The 21,566-nt window shown below is 38.1% G+C and overlaps 2 protein-coding genes across 7 annotated transcripts in view; both read left to right on the top strand.

The window, feature by feature from the left end:
* Ppp1r12a (protein phosphatase 1 regulatory subunit 12A) overlaps positions 1-21,566 on the top strand; it is a 112,142-nt gene that overhangs the window by 43,850 nt on the left and 46,726 nt on the right. For all 6 annotated transcript variants that reach the window (XM_041677475.1, XM_041677448.1, XM_041677466.1 and 3 more), the window contains exons 3-4: positions 10,200-10,318; positions 19,476-19,635. In XM_041677475.1, the coding sequence (XP_041533409.1) occupies positions 10,200-10,318; positions 19,476-19,635 (279 nt within the window). The remainder of the gene's footprint in view (positions 1-10,199; positions 10,319-19,475; positions 19,636-21,566) is intronic.
* LOC121464472 (peptidyl-prolyl cis-trans isomerase A-like) lies at positions 5,865-6,399 on the top strand. Its single transcript, XM_041677493.1, has one exon. It carries the CDS (start codon positions 5,880-5,882, stop codon positions 6,372-6,374), a length of 495 nt encoding a protein of 164 aa, XP_041533427.1. The 5' UTR covers positions 5,865-5,879; the 3' UTR covers positions 6,375-6,399.

Below are 21,566 nucleotides of genomic sequence, written 5' to 3'. Positions count from 1 at the left end.
CCCTCAGCCCAGGATTATAGGCATGCACCCTTTATCCAGCTAGAATAATTCTTTGTTCTCAGTGATGCTACCAACTTGACAGTACCATGTCGTTCATTGGTTGAGTTTAGCTTTAGATTCTTTTCCATTTAAATTTTTTTTTTAGGTAAAATACCACTTAATTTTTTTGGGTAAAATTAAGTGGTAAAATACTCATGTAATTCCTCCTATACCCTATAAATAGCCATTTATAAAAATTTTTCTACTAATATCCTAATTGGATTTTTAAATCTAAGTATTAGTGAAAATAAGTAAGCCTCCCTTTATAGATAAGTGACAAAATAGCAAAAATATTCCTCCAATCTATATTTTAAAAATGACATGCTGTTCTGGGGGCCACTCATATTAGGGTATAGAGATAGGTGTGTGTTTGTTTCATGTGTATGCCTGTGTATGTCACAGTTTTACCTGTCCTGCTTAATTAACCAGTGAACATTTTAGTTAAATAATTATACCTCTAGTCTTGGCAGATGTCTTTTTTTTTTCTTGGGAAATATAGGGATTACTATATTTATTTAAAAAATATTTTGAGTGATTTAATTAATGTTTTAGTTGCTGAAACCGTTCTTTGTATTTTACTTTCATTGCTATATTCCCCTTTTAAGCTTCCACTATAAATGCTTACGGAATGCTTTTATCTTGAGTAGCCATATGTTGGAGGAGGCTGCTTGTTGGTTCCCACCTGCTCAGCCCCAAATCATCACACAGAAACTGTATTCATTAAATCGCTGCTTGGCTTATTAGCTCTAGCTTCTTATTGGCTAATTCTTACATATTAATTTAACCCATTTCTATTAATCTGTGTATTGCCACTTGGCTGTGGCTTACTGGCTAAAGTTCCCTCGTCTGTCTCTGGCCAGGGGCTACATGATTTCTCTCTGACTCCCCCTTTCTTTCTCCCAGCATTCAGTTTAGTTTTCCCCACCTACCTAAGTTCTTCCCTGCTATAGGTCCAAAGCAGTTGCTTTATTTATTAATAGTAATCACAGCATACAGAAGGAAATCCCACATCAGCCACAAAATTTTCTAATATAAAAAATTAATCATATATTAGGTTAGCCATATATAGTCTCAAAGAATATAGCCTGATTAATTGGTACTCTAATGTATCTTCTTTTATGGAGCAGTATTAAAGATTTTATATCTCAAAAGGCTTGTAGCATTAAATAGCATTTTCCATGGTCTTATTTATAGTGCATGGAAAAAGGCTTCATATCTTTGTCACTTGGTCATTAAGGACTTGGCTATTTAAGGATATAACTTTAAGATGTTTGTGGTGGTTTAGTTATGGTTTGGTCTTTCCTCTTTATAACTTTGATCCATAAGCTCTACCAAAGTCCACAAAACTTTTGTTGACTCACCAGCAAAATATGTCCATTGTCTAACTACTCTTTACCATCTCCTTTATTTTCTCTGATACTGGGCACTGTTGCTTTACACTGGGTTGTTATAGTTTCTGCATCAAACTGTCTCTTCTCTCCACCTGTTTTCCTTGGTGTAGATGACAGGATGCTGTTACAGTACCTCAAGCTGGGGAACATCACAGAATTACTCAGAGCCTCCAGTGCATTTATACTGTGTTCAGGGTAGAAAGACAGTGACCCCCAAGAGTCTGATTTGTCTGCCATTCACCACTCTGATTTTCTGACTCTATCTTTGGCCATTTTCTAGATTCTTCTATAACTATTATGGTCTCCTTGCTGAGCCTTTGGACTAGCTAGACATCTTCCTTTATGGTCTTAGTCCCTCTGTCTAAAATTCAGTATTTGTATTTTTTTTTAATTTTTAGTTTTAGTTTTTAAAAATTACACAATATCCCAGCACTCGGGAGGCAGAGGCAGGCGGATCTCTGTGAGTTCGAGACCAGCCTGGTCTACAGAGCTAGTTCCAGGACAGGCTCCAAAGCCACAGAGAAACCCTGTCTCGAAAAAAACAAAACAAAACAAAAAAAAAAAATTACACAATATAATTTGATCATGTTCTTTTCCTCCAACTCCTCCTAGATGCTACCAACCTGGAGTGATTTGAATAGGCATGGCCCCCATAGACTCGTGTGTTTGAGTGATTGTGGCCTTGTTGGAGGAAGTGTGTCACTGTAGAGCCAGGCTTTGAGGTCATATATGCTCAAACTACACTCAGGGTAATATTCTCCTTCTGCTACCTGTGGCTCAAGATGTAGAACTCTTAGCTCCAGCTCTGTCTCCAGTACCATGTCTGCCTGCATGCTGCCATATATTATACAAGTTCTAATTGGTATTAATAATAAAAACTCAGAGCCAGATATTGGGACAAATGCTGAAAGATCAAAGAGACAAAAGAGCAAGCCACAGCCAGCTCTTACCTTGCTAACTCCTCAGCCGAAAAAGAGCCAACCTCATGTCTCTTTCTAGCTTATAGTCCTCTTTCTGCTGAGCCATATCACTTCCTGTCTGTCTCTACAGACCTCCAGACCTCTATGATTAACTAGTGGCTAGCTCCACCCTCTGATCTTCAGGCAAACTTTATGTATTAGAGCACAACAAAATATCACCACAGTCGTATCCTGTCATGATGATAATGGAGTAAACCTCTGACACTGTTAAGCCAGCCCCAATTAAATGTTTACCATAAAAGAGTTGCCATGGTTATGGTGTCTCTTCACAGCAATAGACACCATACAACTTCATAACTTCATCTTTATATTTCCCCTCCCTCCCTACCCCCAAAAACAAAAACAAAAATCTACACAGTAGTGAAAATCAAGCAAGCAACAGCTAATAAGAAAAAAATTCCAAAGAATAAAGTTAATAAAGATAACATTCAGATATTTTTATGTTTGTGTTGTCCAACATCCCCTGGGCATGGGACATGCTCAGACCTATATAGGTGCAAGCAAGATGGAGTCTCAGCCCTGAGCGGAAGTGGACATGGGGTCCTACCCCTAACCAAGAAGCTACTTGCACTTGATTCCTGCCAGCAAAGGGAAAATCAGTTTTCACCCATAAACAATCAGTTGCTTGTATATCAACCACATTTCAGATTAGACCCCATGCTCAGTTAGATTGCTAATTTTTCAAAAATTAGTTATGTCTTCTTCGCCACTAAGGCCCTATTTACATTATGTAATTTATTTGGATAGTCCCATGTAGATGAAACATGCTAAAAATGAAATTTTGCTGTAATAACATGAATACTTGAGAAAGACTCAAAGGCAAGTCCCACTGTTACATAAGTAGATGTTGGTGAGACAGCTAACAGATTGGAAGAAAAACTAGATTATGCATAGAGATTGCTTTGCTTGTTAATTTGAAATATCTGCTTTGAATGCATAACTAAAGCATTACAGGTGTGGCTTGCCATACACTTACAGATATTAGAAACATCCAAACGCTTGATCTTCAATATAGGATGAGTAAATTATTATAATTTATCTTTTTGGTGTTGAAGGAAATGTGTTTTATATATGTGTTGTATTTTATAACCCACTGGGGCTCGGGGGAGGGGTTAATACTAGATTGTGGAGAGAGTATCAGATACAGCATGCAGAGACTTCCGTACCATGCTAAGTTTGTCCTTTGGTGGGGTACATATTTAGTCTATTCTGTTAGGTAGACTGTCTTTGACAGACCAGGGAGGAGGAACAAGGAAACTAGAGCAGTGGCAGCGAGATTCGCAGTGGTAATAAGGAAAAAACATGACTCATTGACCTAAGGCATTAAAGTAGGCAGGAAAAGTAAAAGGTAGTTGCAGTGGTAACAATAATAGCTGTCATTTTCCCAGTGTTTACTGTGTGCCTTTTCACTGTTCTCAGTCCTTAACATAATCTCAGCTCTTTAAAATCACATGAAAATGTATTTTGCTATCCTATAGTTGCCTCGTGTATAATCCCAAACTCCTGAAACCCCAGGGAATGTGATTTACAGGTTTGGTGTAGTTCTAGAGTGAAATAGAACATGATCACAAATGGTGCAGTCTTTATTTATACCACATAATTATAACTTTCCTTTTTATAGAAATATGAGTTTAATTATAGAATGCTGCCTCAAATTGGTGAATATGTAACTTACTCTTATTTTCCTGAAATATGAAATTTAGATTCCGATGAAGAATGATATATTAATAAGTCTTAATAAATGAGGAAAAGAAGTCAAAGAAAAATCACATGTAGGAAATGACAGAGCTAGTATTTGAGTCAAGATAGTCTAGCTTTTCAAATTTGCATTTTCAGCCCAAACAAGATTATCTCTCTTTTCTTGCCTTTATAATTGGGAGGATTATATGGTTAAGTTTATTTAAGTTTAGAAAGTTCATTTTGGTTACTCTCCTTTGGGGTACCAGTGGGAAAGGTTCAGTAGCAGCCAGAATACAATTTTATAATATACATCATGGGTTTCTTCAAGTCTAAGATTCTGTCCTTCTAATTCAATGTATTCTTTGCCAGTTAAAACATAACATTTTTTAATGCAAGTTTATTTTTAGCTTAAAGGGTTTTTTTCTTCGTAGTGCTGTTGTTATCTGTGCCGACAAATGTTACAGTTTGGCTTAATGCTGCATGGTCTTGTTCTTTGGCTTCCTTTTGCTTTGTTAGGACCAGTGTTTGAGTATGCACACAAAAACCTTAGGAAATGGCGGGTGGTCACTGTGGTTATTGTTGGAACTAACCAGAGACGTTAACAAGTTAATGAATGTCAACCAGATATTAGAGGTGAGTGCTGAGCTCAGATTCTTCAGAATATAAAGAGACTGCTTGTCTCTGCCCAGCCAACTTTTGAGTTATAGATTAAAATTGATGCTGTGAGATTGTTTACTTTTGTATGTCCTTATAAAATATTTAGTTATAAATGATAATTCTAGAATACTACATAGTTTTATCAAGTATATGCTGAATGCATGAGTGCATACTTCCTAGACCTTGAGCTTTTTCAGCAGTTGCAGAACTTGGCTTTCTTTCAGTTCTCGGGCATCTGTCATGCTTGTGTGCTTTTGGATTGTTTGGCTTTGATGGGTGTTTCTTTGAAATTGTGCTTCATAAAACTCACCCTTTGACCATGGCAGTTGCTCTGAGGTGTGTACTTTGTTTTCAGTCTGTATGTCCTTTGAGTGACTTCTGACACCCCAATAGACGCATTCTGAATGTAGTCTGAGGTTTGCCTGCCAGATTGACTTACATACTGTCTTGACGCAGAGCAGTTTCACACATCTTTTCTGCCTTAGACTCCTCTGTTGGGAATATTTAGGAAAATATTCTTTTTTAGTTTTCTGTTACATATGTTAAAGCTATATACCTCAATTCAAGTATAATCTCTCATTATAGAAATTCCATGAATAAGTTTCAAATATTAAGGTTTAGACTGATATGTTAATGTTTTGTTTGAAAGCTAAACATACTACAGAAAACTTATATAACTAAAGGATCTTTCCCAATCTGTACCCAAAGCAGCAGATACAGATCTTTCCTAAATGTACCGCTTAGGCATAGTCTCCATTAACTGTGTGGCACATAGTCTTTCTCTACTTTCTGTTTCTGTGTCGTGTGTGTGTGTGTCTGTGTGTGTGTCGTACGTGTGGAGATGTAGCGTCTGATCAGTCTTTTCAGTTACTCTAAGAAAGCATCTTCCGTCCCCGTGACACAATTCTTTCTGTCCCTTTTACTAGAATCCATTGTCCCTCTGGTGTGTGTGTGTGTGCTTCATTTTGTTGAAATGAAATTACACATTCAACAGATAATCTTTTCTTGATTTCCAATCAGTTTTATTACCACATTCCTAATCTGAAAATCTAAAATCCAAAATACTCTTTTAAAAAAAAACACAAAAAGCTTTTGCAGACGCCGCTGTCCCCTCTCACCGCTTGCTGCAGCCATGGTCAACCCCACCGTGTTCTTCGACATCGCGGCCGATGGCGAGCCCTTGGGCTGCGTCTCCTTCGAGCTGTTTGCAGACAAAGTTCCAAAGACAGCAGAAAACTTTCGTGCTCTGAGCACTGGAGAGAAAGGATTTGGATATAAGGGTTCTTCCTTTCACAGGATTATTCCAGGATTCATGTGCCAGGGTGGTGACTTCACACGCCATAATGGCACTGGCGGCAGATCCATCTACGGAGAAAAATTTGAGGATGAGAACTTCATCCTGAAGCATACAGGTCCTGGCATCTTGTCCATGGCAAATGCTGGACCAAACACAAATGGTTCCCAGTTTTTTATCTGCACCACCAAGACTGAGTGGCTGGATGGCAAACATGTGGTCTTTGGGAAGGTGAAAGAAGGCATGAACATTGTGGAAGCCATGGAGCGTTTTGGGTCCAGGAATGGCAAGACCAGCAAGAAGATCACCATTTCCGACTATGGACAACTCTAATTCTTTTTACTTGCGGGCTTCTTACCCACCAGACCATTCCTTCTGTAGCTCAGGAGAGCATCCCAGCCCCATCTGCTCGCAGTACCCTGTAATCTCTGCTCTCACTGAAGTTCTTTGGGTTCCATATTTTCCTCATTCCCCTTCAAGTCTAGCTGGATTGTAGAGTTAAGTTTATGATTATGAATAAAAACTAAGTAAGAAAAAAAAACACAAAAACAAAACTGACACAGATGCAAAGTTCACACCTAACCTCATATTCCAGCCAAGTCAAAGCACAGTTATACTAAAAGTATATAAATTGATGTTGGCTATATGTTCTGTTTAGTCTTAAATTGTTGTGATACTTTATTAAGTATATGTAATTATTCAAAAAATAACCCCAAATATGTAATTCAGAACACTTTTAAATCCCAAACATTTTGGGTAAGGAATATTCATCTTATCTTTAAATAGCACTTCATTCCGAGACTTAACAGTTTTATTTTTTGTTAATGCTGTTTATTTCCTTAAGACAGGGCTTTGCTATGTAGCCAAGATTAGCTGGAATTTACCATCTTCTTGCCGCAGCCTTGGGATAACAGACAATTTTGCATTTCCTTTTTTTTTCGGGGTGAAGGGGCGGGTATTTCGAGGTAGGGTTTCTCTATAGCTTTGGAGTCTGTCCCAAAACTAGCTCTTGTAGACCAGACTGGCCTCGAACTCACAGAGTCCGCCTGCCTCTACCTCCTGATGCCGGGATTAAAGGTGTGCGCCACCACCGCCCTGCCAGTTTTGCATTTCTAACTCCTACTAGAATGTAAGCTCTCTGAAGGATAATCCATGTTTATTATTATAATTCTGATATGTAGCAGAGTAGACAGCCCAACATAATTTTTAAATTAGTGGCTGCCTTAAAATACAAGCAAAATATGTAAACACATTTCACAAAAGGAAAGTACAAATACCAGTAGAAACTGTCAGCTTCCTGTGTAATTAAGAATACAAATAAAGCAAAAACAAGGCATTATATCTCCATGTTGGCAATTTTTTTTTTAAAGATTGATAACATCAAGTGACCATTTAAGAGCATGTCTACCATCTGGGGAGCCTACATGGGACCGAACTGTGGGCAATGGTTGTGTAGTTTGGTCTGTTTGTGGGAGCCCTGGCAGTGAGACCAGGGTTTATCTCTAGTGCATGAGCTGGCTTTTGCCCATTCCCTGTGGTGGAATACCTTGATCAGCCTAAATGCAGGGGGGAGGGGCCTGGTCCTGCCACAACTTAATGTGCCAGGCTTTGTTAACTCCCCTTACCTTTTCTGAGGAGTGGATTGGGGGAAGTGTGAGAAGGGGAGGGAGGGAGAACTGTGGTTGGTATGTAAAATGAACAAATAATAATAATAATAGTAATAGTAATAATAATAATAATGAAAGAGCATGTCCTTTAAAGGGGTAATATTAAATAAAGACATGATCTTAATGTACTATGGGTGTATTTTTTTAAAAGGTTTATTTAATTATGTATACAGTATCCTTCTTACAAGCCAGAAGAGGGCACCAGATCTCATTATAGGTGGTTGTGAGCCACCATGTGGTGGCTGGGAATTGAACTCAGGACGTTTGGAAGAGCAGTCAGTGCTCTTAACCGCTGAGCCATATTTCCAGCCCCCTATGGATGTATTTTTAAGTTATTTGGAAGAATTACATTCTAGTTCACTTAGAGTAGCTTTGTTAATTTTGTTGATTGAAGGTAGCTGCATATAAACATATGCATATAAATTCATAGCAAAGATACTAAAAAATCTTTTGTGTGCTGTTGATGGTGCTTATCTTTAGGGAAAGAAGGAACATAATAAAGGAAGACAAAAAAAATGAGTGGTTTTTTTTTTTTCCCCCTTCCCCACTATAGACTTGTACTTGACTAAGGGTCCTAGGACTGTAGCTGAGTGACAAGGACACTCGCCTCGTATGCTCATGGCCCTGTTTTGATCCCTAGCATTTCATCAGAAACACTTGTAATGAAGTGTAGGCTTGTTCCCAGCTAGCTCTTCAAGCTTCAGTTAACCCATTTATATCAATCTACATTCCACCGCAGGACTCATTACCTCCTCCTCAGTACCCACTGCCACAACATCTGGCTAGCCAATCCCCTGCCTCAGATTCTTTCCCAGAGTTCCTATCTCTGCCCAGAAGTTCTGCCTGTCTTCTTCCTGCCTAGCTACTGGCCATTCAACTCCTTATCAAACCAATGAGAAAGTGCCTTAGACAGATGAAGAAGGACAAGAGACACATCTCACAAAAACATAGTCCTAACAGAGAAAAAGGCCCAATTACATGTGGAAAACAAACAAATAAAGTATGTGACAAGAAGAATGACATTGAATAAAAAGGCAGTGGTAAGTCATTGAAGGACATTCATACTTTTTCAGTGAGCTGTTCAAAGGTTTAAGTTGGGTAATGGTCTGGGGAGTGTTAATGGGTAAATGATTATGCGAGGTATGCATTTGATAAAGTGAAGAAAATTAATAATCTTTCTGCATCTAGATTCCTTTGTCAAGTTTTAGGACTCCTGTGAGAATTTTCTAAAAAACATGTTTTAGTTGCATAAAGTACACAAGTGTAAACATTATAATCCATTTAACAAAATAATAGAAAACCAAGATGTATTGTAGTTGCCATTCTGTTTGTTTTAATATGATCAGTATCCTCATAGTGATTATCTTCGTAACTACTATTAATTTAAAAATAATACGTTATAAAATATAATTTTTTAAACTCTTAAAAATTCTTTTAGTTTGTGTGTTTTTCATACATTTATATGTACTACATGTGTGTCTCATGTCCTTGGAAGCCAGAAGATATCATCAGATCCCCTAGAACTAGAGTTCATGTGGTTGTGAACCATCATGTGGGTGCTGGGAATCGAACTTGGGTCTTCTGGAAGAGCAGCCAGTGCTCTTAACCCTGAGCCATCTCTTCAGCCGTCAAGATTTATTTTATTTTTAATTATTTGTATCTATATGAATATGTGCGGGATACTGGCATCCTTCAAGACCAGGAGAGGACATTAGATCTTCTGAAGCTAGCTAGTTAGAGGTGGTTTTGAGCTGCCTGTCATTGATGCTAGAAAGCCAACCCTAGTCCTCTCTGATAAATATCTGCTCACTGCTGAGCAGCACAACTCACTCTCTATTCTTTTTTATTTTTGTTTTTTAATACAGGGTCTCATTGTAGCCCAAGCTGGTTTTGAACTTGGTAGCAGTCCTCCTTTCTTAGCCTCCCTTATCCCTTAATCAGTCTAATAAGTCAGTTGACTTTCATGAGCCTAGTGAATTCCATTCCACATGATTATTACTAACAGGAAATTATTGCTTGTTATTAAGTAATAATTTTTATTAAAACCTTTCTTCATTATAGTTGAACATACTTGAAATTGTAGTAGCTGGGAAGATAAGACAGGACTCAGGATTCAAGGCCAGTCATGTGGTGAGACTCTGTCTCAGGGGAAGAAAGCTCAACAAAATAAAGCCCACCTCTCATAGAATTGACACAGGGAGCATGAAGCTCAGTTAGAAAACCAGTCCAGGTGGAAAAAGTAGATGTCTTGGGGGCAGTCCGGAATGATGCTGTGAAAGGCTTTCTAATTTTATTAAAACTTCACATTTTGTTAGTAAAGCAAGTATGTCTGTAGAAAATTTAAGAATTACAAATTTCAAATTTCTGTGATGGTTTTTGTTTAAATAATATGCACATTTATTATTTTTGTCCCTGTTGCTGTCCTGACATGAGAACTTTATCGTCTCATTTCAGCAGTATTCCTTTAGCTACACTTCTTTTGATTTTGCAGGTTCCTGATTGGTCAAGGAGCACATGTAGGAGCTGTCAACAGTGAAGGAGACACACCTTTAGATATTGCAGAGGAGGAAGCAATGGAAGAGCTACTTCAAAATGAGGTTAATCGGCAAGGTAATATAAAAAAAACAATAAAAGGGGAACTTGTTTGGAACTATTTTAGAAAGAATGTCATACATGCCATTGAAGGACAATCATATTTGAATAAATTTTAACAGTCGTTTTAATGATTTTATGTATAGAATTTAATGATTTTATGTATAGAATTATTCTATTTGAAAAAATTCCTCTCTCTACATTGTTTTAAGAATTTGGAATGTGTATCATAAGACTTGAGACATAAAAGTATATACAATAACTTCAGAGTTAAACAACAAGCAAAAGGACATACAAGATAGATATGTCACCTTGCAGATTTGAAGAAGATGGCCATAAATGCCTACTGATGGGAACATTTGAGCTGAGCTCTGAATGAGGGGAGAGGGTGAGTCATGTGACTCTGGGAAAAGAACATTCTAAACAGGAAGCAATGAATAGAAAGGTGAGAAGGCACCTGATGTAGGCAAAACTGCAGTAAGCAGACTAGCAGGATCAAAATGGCAGGGCAAAAATAAGATTGCTAGATGAAGTTGGGCAGTAACAGCAAGCCAAAGGTCTTACAGAATCTGGCTTTTTTTTAATTAATTAATTTATTTATTAAAGATTTCTGCCTCCTCCCCGCCACCGCCTCCCATTTCCTTCCCCCTCCCCCGATCAAGTCCCCCTCCCTCACCAGCTCAAAGAGCAATCAGGGTTCCCTGCCCTGAGGGAAGTCCAAGGACCACCCACCTCCATCCAGATATATTAAGGTGAGCATCCAAACTGCCTAGGCTCCCCCAAAGCCAGTACGTGCAGTCGGATCAAAAACCCATTGCCATTGTTCTTGAGTTCTGAAAGGGGTACACTCATCCATTGCTGGTGGGAATGCAAACTTGTGCAACCACTTTGGAAATCAGTGTGGCGGTTTCTCAGGAAATTCGGGATCAACCTACCCCTGGACCCAGCAATACCACTCTTGGGAATATACCCAAGAGAGGCCCTATCATACAACAAAAGTATATATATGCTCAACTATGTTCATAGCAGCATTGTTTGTAATAGCCAGAACCTGGAAACAACCTAGATGCCCTTCAATGGAAGAATGGATGAAGAAAGTATGGAATATATACATATTAGAGTACTACTCAGAATCTGGCTTTTAACCTTAGTAAATTCGGAAGCTGTTGGAGGGGTCGAGACAAAGGGTGAATGAAATGTGATGTTTAGAAGTTTCTGGTTGTTATGCCAGGAATAGATTGAAGGGAAGAGTCCAAGTGTAATATTTAGGAAATAGTTGTGGTAATGTAGTTACAATGGAGTTAGACATGACTGGGTGTAGATTCAGTGACTAGAAGGAATGTGACTGTGTGTCGTGTACATGTATGTAGTAATGGGGGATGAAGCAGGGTTTTGCTGTGTAGCCTAGACCAACCTTAAACTTGCAGCAATCCTCCTGCTTCAGCCTCCTGAATGCTTTGATCACAAGTATTTGTCATCACGTCTCCATCAGAGGATTGTGAGTATAGTTTGATAGCTTGACCAAGAATAGTATTGAGTGATAAGATAAAGGGTATGTAAGAAAAAGAGTCCAAGGTCTTTCAGTGAACGATGAATGGACTGTTTCCATTAAATAGAAAGATGGTGAGGAGAATTGTTTCAGAAGAAGATCAGAAGTTCATTTAAATATGCTGAGTTTGTTTTGCCCGTTAGATAGACAGTTGAATATGTGAATTTGGAGATACAACATGGAGACAGACGGTTAGAGGAACCTCTTTGTGATAGGGAATGGTTGCTAATGGGGACAGAGCTCTTTTCAGTAGTGATGGGGATTACAGAATTGGTTGTAGTGACAATTGCACTACAATTTAGAGGGTTATAGGACAGGAACACATGGGAACGCTTTAGGTGTCCATGCTCTGGGTGAGTGTTTCCACGGTAGTGGATTTTCTAGAAGAAGCTGAGGAATCTGAAAGAAGAGGTGTATAATAAATAACCTTTCTGTTGTTTTGCTTCTTTGAGATAAGGGCCTTGCCTGTGGCCAGGGCTGCCTCAAGATCAGCCCCGCCTCCGACTCCTGAGTACTGGGGTTATACAGGTGCTGCCATATGCGGTTAAGAAAAATAACTTTATCGTCCATTTTGCCATGATGTGTATTCAGATGGAAAGCTCTAATTTTATGCCAAACAGTGATAATTGTGTAAATAAAGTGAGGGTTTTCATGCTGCTGTTTACTTAACATTAGTTACTATGGACAGTAGGTATGGGTACAAGTGGTCTTGGTACTATGGGCCTATTTTGCCGGGACCCAAGTGGACCCATAGCGGAAGGAACCTAGAACATGGATTCCAGACCAACCTAGGTTCTGCTTTGTCTGAAATTTAAAACATTAAAAAGAAGAAAGAAGTTGCTAGTATAGCTGCGATTAAGGCCAGTTTGTAACAGTCTATTTACTGTTCGTTAATGTACTGACAGATGTTCGAAGTGTTAAATACAGGAGCAACAAAAGAATTAGAGAATCTTGTTTCTCAATGATTTCAGTCTAGGAAAAAAATAGCAAACGTTTGAGCATCACAACATCGTGTGTATGTGTACAATATGTTGTAAGGACAGCATGTTCTAAGAGTAACTGCCATGGCTAGGAAATGTTTCGGAGGGATAGTGTTTGGAGGCAGTTTGCTTGGGCAGAAAGGGGATATGTGCCAAGTAAAGGAATTGGGTCCATAGTTTATGTCGAGCATTTATGACTATGGGACAATAAATAATGACTTAAGATGTAAGTAGTTAAAGGTAAGTCTTGAAAAGATAGACTGGAGCCGGATGGCAAAGGACATTTTTTTGGAGACATTGGAGAGATGGGAAGTTCTGTCTGTGGGGAATTCATTTGGTTGGATTAGGTTTTTATAATGAAAAGTATTATCATGGGGGGGGGGGGGGGTGAAACAATGTACGACGCCAGGAAGCGTGTATTCCTTAAGAAGGCGTTTTTTTAAGTTTAATTTCTTTAAGTAGTCTGAGTGAAAATGATAGGAGCCAAAACTTAGTTATTTGAGATGGAAAAAGGTGGGACTTTGTTGAGGAACTAGATAAAGTGATACAGTTGAAAACTGACTATAGAGTTGACATATTAGTTAAAGCAACTCACTGAAGTTTGCAGTTGAAGAAGTGATGCTTATATAGTTCACAAGGGAAAATGGGACGAAGCAGAAACTGATTCTGGGACTGTTATAGTTTACTTTGGAATGTCCTAGGCTTATAGTATGCTCCATGACATCCAGATAGTACTGATGGAATTGATGGAGATGTCAAGGTGAGAAATCCACAGGAAAAGAGAGACTGATAGTGGTAAACAAAGGCCCTGCACTCCTGTCGGTGCAGAATGGGTGTGGAACTTCCTGCGTATTCTTTGATTTCATCATCAGCTGTTCTGTGGTGTTTGTAGTACTGCTAACCCCATTTTACAGATGAGGAACTGAAGCTTGGTTGCTGGCCAAGTTCATGCAGAAAGAAGTAATAATACTGTAATACTCCAGAATGTGACAAGATAGATTGAATTTGGGGCTTGAGAGATGGCTCAGCAGGTTAAGGGCAATTGCTACTCATCTAGAGACGTGAGTTCTGTTCTCAGAACCCATGTCTGGCAGCTCTGAACTAACTATAACTCCAACTGCCTCCCGGGGTACTCCCCACACACATAGCATACACTTACACAGACATACACATACATAAAAATAAACTACTTGTTTTTGTTTTTTTGGTTTTTTTGGTTTTTTGAAACAGGGTTTCTCTGTAGCTTTCGTTCCTGTCCTGGAACTAGCTCTGGTAGATCAGGCTGATCTCAAACTCACAGAAATCCGCCAGCCTCTGCCTCCCGAGTGCCGGGATTAAAGGTGTGTGTTACCACCGCCCAGACAAAAAAATAAACACTCAAAAGATACATTGAACTTATATTCAGTCATTGTAATGCAGTGTTTTATTGAATGTGTCCTAGAAAGTACTTTTTAATGTCATTTTATTCTTATGATGACAATTGTGTTTATATAAAATAGCTTAATTCTAAAGAAGCAATTATAGGGAAAGTTCAAATTTTAATAATTTCAAATGGAACACCTTTAATATATCTTTAGCAGAGATAAAAAAAAATTTTTAATTATCTCTCCCTGCCTCCAATCTCTTGCCCTGTATTGCAGACTAACCTCATATTCAGCTTCTTCTCCCTCAGACTCTGAGTACTGAAATTATAGATTTATACCAGCATACCTTGCTCACATCACTGTGGTATCAGAATTCTTATGTTTAAATATGTGTATGCAGGGGCCCTTCTACCTGTGTCCACAGAGGTAAGGCGGAGCACAACTCAGTGTTGGATCTCAGGCACTCCCCGATTTTAAGGCAGGGTCTTTTGCTGTCCTGAACTCACCATACAGGTTAGCTAGACTGACTAGGTTATGGAGCCTGAGCAACTCATTAGCCTTCCCTGCTGGGATTGCACCGTGCCAAGTACCACTTAGCAGCTGAGCCCTCTCCAGCCTCATGCTGTTGCTAAATAGTCCTTTGAGTTTTTCTTTTTTAAAAAGAGAGTCTTGTTCTGTAGCTCATGCCAGCCTGTAACTCACATGGTATGTAGCCCAATCTGGCCTTAAATTCTAGATGCTCCTGTCTCAGCTTCCTGAGTGCTGGCCTTTTACTTTCGTATTCTTCTACACTTGAGTAGTAAATAGTTATGCTTAAGGAAATGGTCTTTGAAATTAGTAATGATTATGCAGAAGCTAAAAGAATTTTTGCTTTATATTGTGTTTGTGTGTATGTGTGCTTGTGCGCGCATGCACTTAAGCTAAGGTTACAGATTTTTGGTTTTTTTTACTTAATTTGTTTCTTTGTTTGTTTGAGACAGACTTTCTTTTTGTAGCCCTGACTGTCCTGGGACTCACTCGATAGACCTAGCTGGCCTTGAACTCAGAGACCACGGCCTCTGTTTCCCAAGTGATAGGATTAAAGGTTTGCACCACCACTGCCAGGCACAGATAAGTTTTTTTTTTAATTTTAGTTAACCAAATTGCTGTCTTATTATGACTGAGAGATTTGGCTACTTTTTTATTTTTTGTAACTTACTATGACAGTTGTTAGTCTAATCACTTGAATATATCCTACTCAATTTTATCTTCTATTTGCATTGTTTAAAGGTGTTAAAACTGTAGCAGTGACTGAAGGACCTGTTAGGTAGATAGTAAGGTTTTATTTCTCTTAGATGATAAGGTAATAAAAGAAAAGTAGAATCAGAGTTTTAGAGCTGGTGCTAATTGCTAACATTTTTATTGATTCCTGTTCTAAAACTATATATATATATATATATATATATATATATATATATATTAATCTTCAAAATAACCCTATGAGGTCACAAATGAGTAATCTGAAGCGTGGCATGTGTTTATTATCTTCCCATGGTAATACAGCTAGTGAGTACCAAGTCAGAGGTTCAGTGTCAGCCAGTCTGGGTTCAGTTCTATGTCTTAATCTGTGATACTAATAGCCAAATAAATTAGGGATTTCTCAGCACCACAAGTCAGTTTGTCAAAGCTCTGGAATTTTAAAACAGGTCTACTAACATAAATTACATAATTTATTGATAGTTTTATTTCATTTTGGATTTTTTTTATGAACTAAATATTAGTTGCATTAAAAGTTGTTTTAAGAATAAAGGAAGAGAGGTCTGGACAGATGATTCAGTGGCTAAAAGCACTGGCTACCCTTCCCAAGGTTCTGGGTTTATTCCCAGTGCCCACATGATAATTCAGTCAGCTGTAACTCCAGTTCTAAGGGACCCAACACCTTCTTCTGACCTCCCTGGGCATCCATCACAGAAGTGGTACACATACATTCGTGCAAGCAGAACTCTCATGCACCTAAAACATGAGGGATTTTCCATAAGGTTTCCTTTACAGCATACCTTAAACCTGGATTATTTTGGCAAGATTTGGAGATAGGGCCGTGGTGGCGCACACCTTTAATCCCAGCACTCAGGAGGCAGAGACAGGCAGATCTCTGAGTTAGATGCCAGCCTGGTCTACAAGAGCGAGTTCCAGGATAGGCCCCAAAGCTACAGAGAAACCCTGTCTCAAAAAAATGAAAAAAAAAAAAGTGAGAACCTTTTTTCCCCCCCAGGGTAATGCAACACACCTTTCTACTTCAGAGAGAGAGCCCCTGACAAACTAAAGTCAGAACTGCTCCAGTGATCACTAGGAGAGCCAGTGAGCTTTTCTTGGTGTTTCCAACAGGTGTATGGGTGAGGGGTCGCTTACAGGAGCAGGGATGACTCAAGTGCAGCTGTCCCACTGAGAAGCCTGTCTTAACAAGAGTGACAGTGAACTTAAGCTGTGTCCTTGGGGCTGTCTGTATAATTTAAAACTCTCCTTTCCCAGTTGGTCAGTCTCCTTCTGTAAGGCTGGCGAGGAATTTTTGTTTTGTTTTGTTTTTTTGAGAGAGGGTTTCTCTGAGGAGGGACTTTTGAGAATCTTGTAAGTTTCTGCTTTCTCAGCTACGTGACATTTTGTTTACCTCCTGGGTCTCCTGAGCCTTCCAGAAGAATGCCTCAATCCCAAGGAGACTGCTGGGAGTGATTGCCTTGTAATTGGATAAAGATAGATAAACACCAAAGTCAGAGTCTGAATGCTTTAAGATGGTGAAAGTAGAAAAACTTGTAAAAAGAGCTGTGTCCTGGGAAGTGGTAATTTGCCAAGCAGGCGAAATGAAGATATGATCTGTGTAGGAGATAATTGCTTAAACAGCATAGCACATTTGGGACCCTGGATGGAGATCTAGATGTTCACACCGATTGAAGGTAGAAGAGGAAGACGAGAGATGACCATGTCTGCTACTTACAAGATGTCTAGCTTTGTCTTATGGGGAGATGTTCAGCCGTTGACAAATTTTAGAGAGACATAATGACCAAATTTGGGCTATTCCCATCTGACAGTGGTAGGGGTTTTGAACTGGAAGAATTGGATAAGTTCAGTTCATGATCAGAGTCCAATGTGAAGTGAACTAGTGATAGAACTGTCAGAAGACAGACTAGGAGATGGCCTCTCAGAATCTGGTAGCTAATCGGAGAGTATGTATGATAAAAGGACAGTGACTGCCAGGGTTCTGGATGACCACAGATACTTGGTTGCTGCAGCAACAGCTAGTTTCCGGAAGTTGCTAAACTTCTACTGATGAGTTTGAGATACACATGGCGGTGTTCCACTGCATTTTTTTTTTTTTAGTGTTTTTCTGCTCCTCAGGCTGTTACTTGGCTGATCTTAATCTCTAACTAGGTTTGTATGAGGAAGGACAATTGTGCATATGAAACTACTTACAAAATGATTGATGGAAGTCGGAAAGCTTAAGAGTAGAACTAGTTTCTACAAAGTAAACCTTCCTCCAAGGTCAAGGTCAGCACCAACAAATCACTAGATTTAAAAGTAAAACCTGCATTATTTTATTTGGCCCTACCAAATAAATAAATTCAAAATAAAGTCATGTCTTTTTTAAATATGCTGTATTATTTTGTGTGTGTGTGGCGTTTTCTCTTCTGTATCCAAATTAATATGTGTTCAAATTAGCAGAGATTGATTTACCGTGAAACATCCAGAATGAACCACCTCTCTGCCTTTCCTAGTACTGCTCTAGTTAAGGTGACCTCTGTCTCCTGGTTGAGTCACTGTAGTAGCCTCCATACTGTGACAGCTATTCCACGTCTCACGTTTCAGCAGAAGTGGTGCTTCTAAATTAAGATGACTGGGTCACACAGTTCACTGTCCTCTATAGAAAGCTTGACATCCTTTATAAAGAGAACATTCTGTGTAGATTCCCACCCAGGAGCCAACTGGTACTTCATTTCCTCTTTTCTAAACAATGATGGCATCATTTTAATTAGAGACTATTCTCTGCCAACCTGTAGAATAGCTTCTCCTCATGAATCTCAATCATTTTGTCCTGTTTTATTTTTTTTTTCTCGGGTATAACTTTTTCTGCCTTATAAATAAAAGCAGCTTCGCGTCTCATAATGTAGGCACTCACTGTCTGCCTGGCTGGAGAGGAGGGTGGGTGGGTGGGTGAGTGGGAAGATCCTAGCCAGACAGCTGTATATATGGATATAGACTATGAAAATATATTAGCTAAAGGAAATTAAAAGGGTTGTGTTATATATTGTTATATATATTTTTTAATCATTTACTCTCTCAGGAACTATTTCTTTATCACAAAGTTTATCTATATTCTGTCAGATGATTAAGTTATAAAATAAGAATATCTTTACTTTTGATAATTTTATTCTTCTAAAATACACTACTTATTTTTAATTTATAAATAGTCATATGTCACTAAGTAACCATTAATTGAAGCCATAAGAAAAGATAAGATCATTTCGAAATTTCCCCATTATCTTTACTAATTTAAAAATACTTTCTCTCATGGTAGAGAGCTCTTTGAAGATTGGAACGAGAAAATCTTATTCATTTTTATATTTGTTCTGCTCTTATCACTTTAGCCAAGACAGTGCTTATAATACTTTCAAATGAAAGACTTTCTCTGTAACTAGACAGTCCTCATCGTATGGAGAATATGCTATGCTGGAAAAGAAAGGGTGTTTAGAGAGGAAAAAGAAGGCAGTTAAGGCTTGATGACTGACTCTCCTCCATGTGGCAGAGCAAGGTCCACTTGACTTGTGTAGAGTTTAGAAGATAGATAGATAGATAGATAGATAGATAGATAGATAGATAGATAGATCATATCTAATTGTTCAAAATTACTTTATTTTGTACAAAGGATGCTTGAATTTAAAAAAAACAGAAGTAACCAGAAAAAAATAAAAAGATTACCAAATTGGATATGGTGGTGCACACCTTTGTCACAGCACTTAGGAGTTCAACAAAGCTAGTTACAGACTACCCAAGGCTACACTGTCTCAAAAAACAAAGTACAACCAGAACAATATTGTGGGGCAAAAGCTAAATACTTGTCTGAGAAAGCTAATAAAATATCTATTGTATTTCACATTCCTTTATAATCAGCCATTTTTCAAAACCGTTGTGTAACTGTTAGTTTTCATTTAAACATTAATTTTTGTAATCTTGTTTCAATGTGTAGAGTTGGGAAGAGTATTCTTGAGTAAGAAAAATGAAAATAATGTAAGTATACTTTTTTCCCCCAAAAGGTGTTGATATAGAAGCAGCTCGAAAAGAAGAAGAACGGATAATGCTCAGAGATGCGAGGCAGTGGCTAAACAGTGGCCATATCAGTGATGTCCGGCATGCAAAATCTGGAGGTACTGCACTCCACGTGGCAGCTGCCAAAGGCTATACAGAAGTTTTAAAGTATGTATTACTTTTCACAGAGTTTCATTTTCTTAAAATATGTGCAAATGTTATTTTGAAGCAGACTGTAGAAATATTTGTTCTCAGAGGAAAACAGATTGTTTCTAAAATTCTTTTCTCAAATTTTTAATATTTCTGTTCTCTGGGTATTTATGTTTGTTTGTTTCAGTTACAGTTTTCTCATAAAATGGATTTAAGTATCAGCCAACCATTATATCTTATCTGTCAGGCTGATAAGTTACGAGAGTCATTGGAGAGCTCCATATTGACTAGCGGTTGAGAATAAAAATAATATGTAAATAGTTTTCTTTTTACTATAGAAATGCTAGAATTCAATTTGCTGATACTATAATATTAAGTATTAGTTCATAAACATCAGTGACTATAAGACTGTATGCTGATCAGCTAGTTTCCTTGCGGCAGTGTTCCTGTGTGCGTGCGTGTGTGTGTGTGTGTGTGTGTGTGTGTGTGAGAGAGAGAGAGAGAGAGAGAGAGAGAGAGAGACACTAAGACTTGTTAATAAAAACAATAAACAGCCCTTCCCTGATTTCCTGACCATTTTAATTTCACCTTTAGTAATGTAGGTCTCTCTTAGAATAGTAACGTGGTTAATTTGTTTTCTTGTTCTTCCCTGTTTCTTTCTAATCTAAAGCTTTTCTGTATTTTTCAACTCCATTAATAAGTAATGTGAATGTCACCAAGCAATAATTATTCCTTATCTCAGCAGTTCCACCTCTAGGAGTTTCTTATAGATCCCACTTAAGAAGAAAGTTATGTGCTGGCAATATAATTTGTAATAAAAATAGAAGAATGGCTTAATAAATCATGGTACATAGTTTCCATGGAAGAATCTAGCAGTTAAAACATACATGAGAAAATTTCCTTTGTATTATAGAAAGAATGCTAGTGTTATGAAATGTCAAAATCAAATGAAGAAATAACTATTAAATTAAAAATAAGATTCGTAGATGTAACTTCTCATGGAGTTGTCAAAATCTGTAGTACTGTAAACTAATTAGTAATGTGCAGCTTGGGATAATATCCTCCCTTTGTATTTTTGCGTGTGCATGTTTGTGTATGTGGTGTGGTCTAGTGTGTGTGTGTGTGTGCATGTTCTGTATGTGATGTGGTTTGTAGTGTGTTTGGAACTTACGTAAATAGGTAAATAAATAATGAAAAGAAGAAACCTATTCCAAATGAGGCCTTCTGCTTTCTCTCCCTGTGATCATGCACAGCTCCTTTCAGTGTGATTTTGAAGGCTTTCCTTCTCTGCCGTCATTGCAACTCCATAGAACCTGTCTGTGGGCACTGGGTTTTGTTGTCTCATTTTGCTGTCCATCAGAAAGCTCTTTGAGTGTAGGTGCTTTTGTTTTTCTTTATTCTTTATTCTTCTTTATCTTCTTTTAATTTTTGTTTTGTTTTTTTTTTTTCTAAGCGTCCTCATAGAACCTGGCACATTTAGAGAACTATGTTGAAGATGTATTTTCCTGCTAAAGTCTTCCCTCTACACCCACTCCCAAAAGTATTTATAATTTCATGTTGTTAAAGTTCATATTGCCTAATGAGGATATGCTTTTATTATCTAATAGTCTAGTGTTATTTATCTCTCTATTAATACAAATTCTGGTCATACGTACAATAAAGGAGATCTGTTTACATCTGTTAGCCTGTTCTTTAGATCATTGCTTTTAAATACTGTTCTGCAGACAAAAGCCAGGCAAAATATAAGAACCATATAGGAGTATTATAATAAGTATTATTTTTGTAAAAACGTCCTGTGTGTAAAATTAGGGATGAATGGATATAGACGGACAGCCAGGCCAACAGACATGGTGGCACATGCTGCAGTCCCTCACCTTTGGCTTGTCGTATGTAATAAGATAGTCTCAAAACCCACAAAATATATTTGGATGGACAAAGCCCTAATAATT

Source organism: Microtus oregoni, unplaced genomic scaffold (genome assembly GCF_018167655.1).
Source record: "Microtus oregoni isolate MIOR12 unplaced genomic scaffold, Mior012 000001F_ref0000356, whole genome shotgun sequence".
Classification (NCBI taxonomy): Eukaryota; Metazoa; Chordata; class Mammalia; order Rodentia; family Cricetidae; genus Microtus; species Microtus oregoni.
This window is presented reverse-complemented; position numbering and strand designations above follow the sequence as displayed.

Excerpts from the sequence above, each read along its gene's own strand:
- LOC121464472 (XM_041677493.1), top strand. The coding sequence starts at position 5,880 with ATGGTCAACCCCACCGTGTTCTTCGACATCGCGGCCGATGGCGAGCCC.